The sequence below is a fragment of the Triticum urartu genome, chromosome 7A (assembly GCF_056163025.1).
Source record: "Triticum urartu cultivar PI428250 chromosome 7A, HENAU_Tu73, whole genome shotgun sequence".
Classification (NCBI taxonomy): domain Eukaryota; kingdom Viridiplantae; phylum Streptophyta; class Magnoliopsida; order Poales; family Poaceae; genus Triticum; species Triticum urartu.
Window position 1 is genome coordinate 688,319,040 of NC_141879.1, and position 8,473 is coordinate 688,327,512.

The window sequence follows — 8,473 nt, forward strand, 5'->3', positions numbered from 1 at the left end:
CGCAAATGACCGTCTCCCACGGCATCTGCAGGGCGCGGGCTACGAAATGATCTGGGTGGGAGCACACGTGAAGTCCGAACGAGCGCGTGCACCACGAGCGCTCCAGCCCATCCGTCCACCCAACAACCAGGAAGCGGATCATGTCAAATCACGACGCAACCATAAAATAATCCTAGAAACTGGGATCAGTAAGATGGGCAAATCATAGAGTACAGAATCTAACAGATCATTTCGAATTCAGAGGCGGAAATTTTGCACATATACATGACGATTGTGTTAGTAGAGAACTTTTCTTCAGCGGACGGTTTTTTTAGAAGATTTATGAAAAGGTTACACATAGTCTGCACGTTTTATGCATTTTTCCACGCTGGGAACTAGTACTGCTGCGGCTAGTCGGTAGGGCCCCAGAGCTTAAGCGCACGCCTATATAGAACTGCTAGCTAGTGAGTGTGGTGTGGCCGTGTGGGTGAGGTTTCCTCCGTCAGAGGCCAAATTGTTGGAGAGGCAGGGCAGAGGCTGCCCCCTCGCGAGTTTGTGTGCCGGCGGGTAACAGCCACGGCGAGGCTCGGCGGCCGTCCCCGGCGTCCGGCGGAGCCGTTCGACGGCGCCGGCGAAGCAGAGGCGAGGCAGCCGGCGACATCGGCGGCGGCGGCAGATGGGGGCGCGCGTCATGGCGTGGTGGCGGGCAAGGGTGGTCGCGCCCATGCGCCGCGCCTGCAGGCTCGCCGTCGCAGCCGCCCGCGCCCGCGTCCGCAAGGGTGGTACGTAAGCTATCACTACTCACTGCTCTGCTTTTCTTGGAACTGCCACTGAAGCGTGAACTGGAGCGATGAACTTGGTAGAAACAGTACAATGCAATCGACTCGTTTTCTTCGACTCTACATATTAGCTCAGGCAGGCTCAAAGGATTTGCAGGCATAGCAAACCTGCCATTCTTTGCTGAACCGGTGGATGTAGTCATGCATCTCGCTAATGCGACGGAAAATTCATCATGCCTGAACTAATTAATCTCCGAGACCAAATTTGCGGTAGCCGTCATGCTTAGTTTTTTTAGAGAAGACGCTCAAATGGCATCTTATACTATCTGATAATTACCAAGAAAATACCCAATATTCAATGGAAAGACAATAAGATTGGTGGTCAGTTCATGGAACCAGAAGATAGTAGCAGTGCTCCAAAGAATTAGGTGAAGGAGCATTATCACAAGAAGCAAACAAACGGATCCGAGAGATCGGCCATGGCCCATGCGCGTTATCTTTTTGCACGCTGCTGCACACCAAAGGACTTGGGACACGTTATCTCGTGCTTCCAACCGCCCATTTGCATTATGTACTTTGGACCACCTAATCTAATCCGCAGCCCTTATGGTGGTTACGCGGATACATCACCTGATATTCTCTCTCTGAGACAGGAGTATCCAGTAGTACACAATGCAACTAATTTGCTGCATAATGTAGTACTCCCTCTGTTCCATGTTAATTGTATTCAGGAGTACTACCAAACTGCTTTAATCTTCGTTTGGTTAATGGGATGAATGGTATGCAGAGTGCGGGGTCCTGAACCTTCACCAGGACGTGCAGACGTGCGGCTACCACGACGTGCAGGTGATGTGGGACATGCTCAGCTCCGACAAGGAGGCCGCTGCCGCCGCCTCGGCGCCCGCGAAGCAGCAGCAGCGGCGGAAGAGGCCGTTCTGGAAGCTGCCTCCGTCGTTCTGGCCCGCCGGGTCGCCGCGCGACGCCGCAGCGCAATGAAGTGAACGGTGTACGAGCTGGTGCCTGGCAATGTGGACAGAACGCCTGTACCATGGCACCCTGCCGCTGTCATGCTGCTGCCTGTCATTGCGCCGCGAGTTCATGGCAATGATCCCTGCGACCAGACCAGCCCGACCATGCATGTGTACACATGATTTTTGTATAGTTTTTGGACAGTGCAAATCGCTTCTCCTCTGATCTGGTGTTAATTTGACCGTGCTCTGGCGTGGACAGAGCAGTTTGGACTTCGGACTTGCCCCCGTCGATTTAGTGTTTGATTATCATCATGCAGGGGGCAGCTAATATTCAACATGCAATTTGAAGAGGAAGTCATGTATTAGTCAGGCATCTATTTTATTGTTTAGATTACAGAGGAGCTGCTCTCCTGCCTCGCCAGAACCGCCATCTCCTCTCTTCCCCACAGTCGCCACCTCGTACCTCTCTCCGTCCACCCTTCCCCTCGCTACTGCTAGAGACCAGAGGCCGACTAAGTCCCGACATTGATCGATGAAGGCGGCGGCGGGGACATCTCTTCTCCGGTACCATTCCGCGTCGAGATGCGAGATCTACAAGCAATGACTTGAGGCAAAGGTTATGACTATGCAACAGTGGCGGCGGTGTTTTCGATCGGGCTGGCGATCTGGGTGGTGAGGCGTTAGTGGCCGCAATCTCATTTGCATGTACACGAGCGGCAGTAGCGACCTTCTACATCCCAATTAGGCGGTCCTAACTCAGGCACGCAGTTGGCGTCGTGCACACGCGCTGCTGGGCGGTTGTCATGGAGCATCAAATCGGGCGGCAACGATGAGTATGTTTTGTCGACCAATTCTGCCATCACTGACGAGGACGGTGGAGAATGAGGATAGTGGGAGACTACCAGAGTGTCCCCAGTTGGGATTTTGGCGGGGCCGGTGACATTATCCCCTTGCATTTTTTTTGCATGTGTGATGGTGACATTTGTCATTCCAAGCCTTTGGTAGCAGCTGACACTTGTTGCGGTTTGACTGTTACTTATACAGGCATGGACTTCAATTGCATGGCATATTAGGTCAAGACCATCTTATGCATGTAGCTGGTGAGATCGCATAAAGTGAAGGCGGCAACACATGATGATTTTGATTTTGGTGGTGCTTCTCAAGTACTCGGTCTCGAGCTATGGGGTGAAATTCAAAGTTATGGCCCTAATTGATTGTACCGGTCAATGGTGATGTTTTTGTGGCACTACCTTGTTGAAGATATTTCTTGGATTTGCTCGGGCCTTATCTTCATTGTTAAAACTCAGGATTTGACCTTTGGTGGTTGGATATGGTGACGGCGTTGTTGGATCGTTGTTGCCTTTCTCGAGATGTTGTCGCTGAAGAACCTTTCCCATTGTTTTTGTGATGTCATAGTTGATGCATATGGTCAGTGTTGTAGTTCATAGATCGGTGGCTTGATCACTGCTGAAGAACCTTTCTCATTGTTTTGGTGCTGTCATAGTTGACACATATGGTTAGTGTTTGGGCAATTATTTGCCCAGTGTTCCTTCTAACGCAAGTAAAGCATCCATCTCTCTTTTTGTATTTCTTCTAACGTTTCTTCTTCAAGGTTGTATTCTGTTGGATAGAGTTCTTTCCCTTAAACTTGTGGAAATTCTTCTCCACCACATTGGCGCTAGAAGAAGACTCTGCCTCTTTTATGTGTGAGTTCTTTGCTCTCCAGTTCTGATCAACACTTAGATGGCCGATGACATCCTCAACAAAGAATTCACGTCTCAAGTGCTTGAGAGAAGTAGCAAAGTTCCTCCGCGACAAACTTGTCTGGTAACTCACACTTCAAGAGCTTCAGCTCCTTGGAGATGCACTGTATCTCATGAGCCTGGTCCAACACAGGACGGCTATCAACCATCTTGTAATCATGGAACTCCTCCATATATAGCATACAATTCTCTTCCAGCATTGGTTGTACTCGAGCGCATCCCACAAGTTTTTGGCAACGCACATATGGAGATATGTCTCAACCAACTTGTCTCCGATCACACTAAGAATGGCCCCCACAAAGACAATGCTTGCTACCCCGAATGCCTTATCCTTCTCGGGATCAATCGTTCCAATGGGAATCACACCACAGACCAAGAAGACATTCATAGTAGGGAGCCACAAGGTTTTCCTCATCTGCCAACCCTTAAAATGTGTTCCGGTAAACTTTTCTAGTTTCAGTGTAGCAACAAAGCCTTGAATCAAAAAGTAGCTAAAATAAGGTTTTTGGATTGTTGGAACGTTAGGAGATTTTTGACTAATCTAATCCACGAGTAGGTAATAAACATTGCAATCACAATATGCAACTCATAACGATACCTAAGCATGTGAGCGCATACAATACATAGAACCGAATCATTAATGAACAGAACATATACGTCTAGCAGATGAACGAGAAAAATAGGGGATGAATGAGTCATACCCTCCGGTTCGTCAGGACAATGCGGTGGAGGTAGCCACAACATCGTCCGATGCCTACTTCTTGGCGGCTTTGTTGTCAGCCATGGAGTGGATACAGAGGAAGTAGTGGAAGCAGAGGTGGGTGGATACGGGGATGGATCGCGAGCAGTCGCGTCGAGATGCTCCCCAGAAACCTTAGTGCCGTTCTCCAAGGTAGGATCTCGAACGACAGGGTTCCGGAGGCACCTGCTCTCTCGATAGGCCAGCACCTCCTTACACTATTAGGAGAAAAGCCTACTAGTAGCGCTTGAAATACATATAGTAGTAGCGCTGGGTCCAGCACTACTGCTAACGCGCTATAGTTAAGTTGTAGCAGTAGCACTGCCTTGACCAGTGCTACTGGTAAGTATGGTTAGCAGTAGCGCTAGTCAGGGCAGCGCTACTGCTAACTATCTGTAGCACTGTAGCAACACAAGCGTTGTTGCTAATCCAGCGCTACTGCTAGATGCCTTCCGGCGCTACTGCTAGTATTCTTGCTTTCACAGATTTATACCCCCTCTATGTATTTTGTGCTGTATTTGTACAAGCTCTATATAGTAGTTTCATCAGATCGTAATAAACATACACTATTGTCATCATATCATACACATACAGTAGTCTCGTCATCATCATCATCATCATCATCATCATCATCATCATCATTCAACACAAATATCATCACATCTCAAAAATAGCGATGCACAAGTCATGTCCTGTCTCGAATAAGTGCAACTGCATGGTCATGGCACACACACAAATTTCATCATCTCTATCTAAACCATGATGTGGAAGGGAAGAGTGATCAGCATGAGCAAGAGCGCGACTATGTAGTACTTAAGGCACCGGCGGTTCTGCCTCCGGTCTTGCCGGAGTGTCCACCTCAAGTAACTACTTTCTGCATTGGCTCTACTGTCGAACCCTCTGAGGCTAGCACCCGGGTATTTGTCCACCTGGGCCTGAGCGTCTGGCCAGCGGTCGTAGACCCCTGGAACCCTCCCAATGAACACGGCGTAGCAGTCCTTCGCCATCTCTGACCTATGTACCTGCTTCGTCGGTTGATGAATTCAACGATAATATGCAACATAATGTACTTAAGAAAACAAAGAGGCATAATTAGCAAAATACAAGCAACCTATAGTAAACATAAATAATGAAGTTCCTCATACCCAAACTAATTAACTAGAGCGATCTACGCTAGTTCAGGAGGACAGTTTAATTACATCACAGAGTTTCGTCGTGCATAAAATTCAAAGTTTTGCCTTAGAAAGATAGTAGTGAAACATTGTCATCGACAATCAGTCCTCCAGGTCAGGGAGGAAGCACCCGAGCTTCTTGAAATGCTTCAGGTCCAGACGCTGAGCGAGTAGCAGTGCTCGGACATCATCCCGCATGATTGGACCATGGTAGAACATCCTTGTTGGTTCAAGGACATCACTCATGATCACTTGATCAAGTTCACACTGTACGTGATAAAACTAAGCTCAGATTCGATGATCCGTTGTTTTTTTCTATGCTTGTGGCCCAGTTGACAATCTCGGAATTGTTGGTAGTAGCTGACATGCGAAGGCGTTGATTATCCCTTCTGTACTTGATCAGGTGATGCATGAGGTAGAATCCACCAGTCTTACTGGTGTATGGTTGCTGGATGTAGCAGAAGTCGATCTTATGGCCGAAACCTAGCCCGTTCTTCATGTGCTTTTTTCACCTTAATATATCCACCAGATAGGCTGAAGGTTACCATGGCATTATCGAGAGCACTCTTGACGTGCGTGTAATCATTTTTCTTGATGTTCTTAGATGAGTCCAAGTACATAGCATGGGAGTATTATGGGTACAGAACAATGAGAACCCCCCCCCCCCACTGCGCAAAATAAGTACACCTCAAATTAGGTTCCATGCTTGCAAAGGAATGATTAAAACTTATGAAAGGATATCCGCGGATGACTTACGTGGGATGATAAGGAAGGAGAATCACTTCCTTGTCCTTATTAGCATACATGAACTCGGCGATGTACTTGCTCGCATAGTCACGGTGCTCTTTGCAGACTTCCAAGAAGCTCTCGTGAATATATTATGGGTCCGCGATGCAGATATATTTTATGTTCTCATGCCCGATGAAATAGTTGAGATACAACGCATACATGCGGATGAACTGGAAATCAAGCTTGGTCATGTGGAACATGTCGTGGATGTAGTCATATCGTAGGATGAACTTAACTGCGGGCCATCTCTCAACGTACAACTTCCCACCCGGCACCTGAGCCGCGTAAAGCGGGTATCCTGATTTTTCCGAGATGAGAAGGCTTTTCTCTCTGGCCAGCACATCTTCATGGAGTCTCCTTAGATCATTGTTCAGTATGTTCTCTAACGCTTTCGCAGGTAGGATCGGGTCACCGGCGACATTGAAATGCTCGCACCTTCGACAGGTACTCTATCTACCACCGGGGCTTCAGAGGCGGCTGGCTGCTTGAAGCAGCTCTGGCGCCTTTAGGGCCTTTACCGTCCGGTCTCCTCCTTTGCTTCTTGGCGGGTGGCGGTAGTGAGCCCACCATACCTTCCCTAACCACCACCCCTAGTGTCGTCGGGCTAACCAGTGGACGGCCCTCGGGTTGTTGCTAGGTAGAGGCGACACTTGGAGGTGTCTCTTGCGAGGGTCGCTTGAATAGAGACTTTTCACATTCCGCCTTAGGACGTTACGGCTCCGGCAAATCAGGCAGCTTCAAGTCATCATCTCCACGCTCATAGCCTGAGTCTTCGTCATCCTGAGCCATCAATCCTCCATCATCATAGGCGGTATTGAAATACTTGAGAGGGTCATCATCCTCCTCCTCCATGTCATCATCAGTATTTGCTTCTTCGACAACGGGGGCGACGTCATCTGGCACTAATGGAGGCCCTTCCTCGCGTCGTCCGCTATCACCTGCCATGACAAGTGCAGGTAATTTGGTAGGTGGGGTGGTGTTCATATCTTATTGAGAAGCCGTCGTTGGTGTGATACTGGGCGCCTCGACATGAAGAAGTGTCTTCGGCCAAGGCAAGAACCAGCTCTTGCATGCGCCAATTCGCTTAGGGGTCTCCTCGTCATTGACTGGTACGGAGGAGGCCCTCGAAGCCCGCTATGACACTGGCCACGTTAACCTTGAAGATGCCATTGGGCATCTCTCGATTGTGGAACATGCGGTCCTTCGGCTTCACGATCGGTGCCTTTCCCACGACCACCCTCTGGCCCTTGATGTCGTAGATTAGGGTGCATGGGGTATCGTCGGCCTACGAAGAAGATATGTCTGCGACGTCTTACATCTGAAAGGAAACTGAAACGGAAGACTATAGACATGCTGGTGAAAAAGGGTATGACACATAATTACCACTAGTAGAAATGCCCATGCGTTGCATCGGGCGATCTTTTTTTGTAAAACCTTCTCCTACTCCGAGTTCCACTATGTGCCACTTCTTATATCCAAGACAAATGTCAAAAATAAGGTTACCCTCATTCGCTATAAGGTGAATGTGCCTTCGTGTTGCCACAGTTGAATTATCGCTAAGCTATGGTTGAGGAATGAGTCTGCTCTTCAGCCGCCTCCACAAGAAAACCTAGATCACCTCTTCTTCTCTCGCCGCCGCCATGGTACACCACCTGGCAAAGCCCGCACAAAGCCGTCGGCGACGAGGAGGTCCTTCGGAGATGTTGTGCCCTAGTGGGCCGCGCGATATGGCAGGGAGGGAGGGTCGGCTGTTGTGCGTGGATTGGTAGTTGGTCCGGGCTGGCGTCTCAGCTCCAGCGTGTTGGCTACCTTCAGTGGCGGCCCGACCTAGCCTGGTCACTGGAGAAGGGGGTTGCATGACGGGATCCTAGGCGACGACGGGTTCTCGGTTGTCTTAGTGTTTTGGATAGGGAACCGAGAGAGCGGTGTCATCCCTCCGTAGGAATATGGTTCTCCCCGTCCTATCCATGTTTCATTGTTGTGTTTATTGGCGGCCAAGGGTGTGTGGAGCCATGTCTCCGGCAGGTCTTCCAAGATTTGCTATGTTTAGGTTTCTGGGTATCTGTTCGGATTCGATTGATTTTTTTGGTCTTGCAGTTTCTACATTCCGTTCTCACATTTTCTACTTCGGGGCAGCGATTTGCTTCACAAATTGCGGTCGACGACATCTCGTGGTCTACATCAACATCTTCTCGGCCGTTGCTTCCACAAGCTCCTGGGTTGAAAAGAGTTTGATCCCTCGAGGCAGTGGCTTAGAGGGATGCAGGAGGAACAAGAGCTC

General features: G+C 49.2%; 1 protein-coding gene across 1 annotated transcript; it reads left to right on the top strand.

The window, feature by feature from the left end:
* Positions 1-439: 439 nt before the first annotated feature.
* Positions 440-2,123, top strand: LOC125521033 (uncharacterized). Its single transcript, XM_048686088.2, has 2 exons — positions 440-761; positions 1,546-2,123. Exons 1-2 carry the CDS (start codon positions 656-658, stop codon positions 1,752-1,754), a joined length of 315 nt encoding a protein of 104 aa, XP_048542045.1. The 5' UTR covers positions 440-655; the 3' UTR covers positions 1,755-2,123.
* Positions 2,124-8,473: the final 6,350 nt, after the last annotated feature.

Excerpts from the sequence above, each read along its gene's own strand:
- LOC125521033 (XM_048686088.2), top strand. The coding sequence starts at position 656 with ATGGGGGCGCGCGTCATGGCGTGGTGGCGGGCAAGGGTGGTCGCGCCC. Across the intron at positions 762-1,545 it reads CGCCCGCGTCCGCAAGGGTG|AGTGCGGGGTCCTGAACCTT; the intron begins GTACGTAAGCTA and ends AATGGTATGCAG.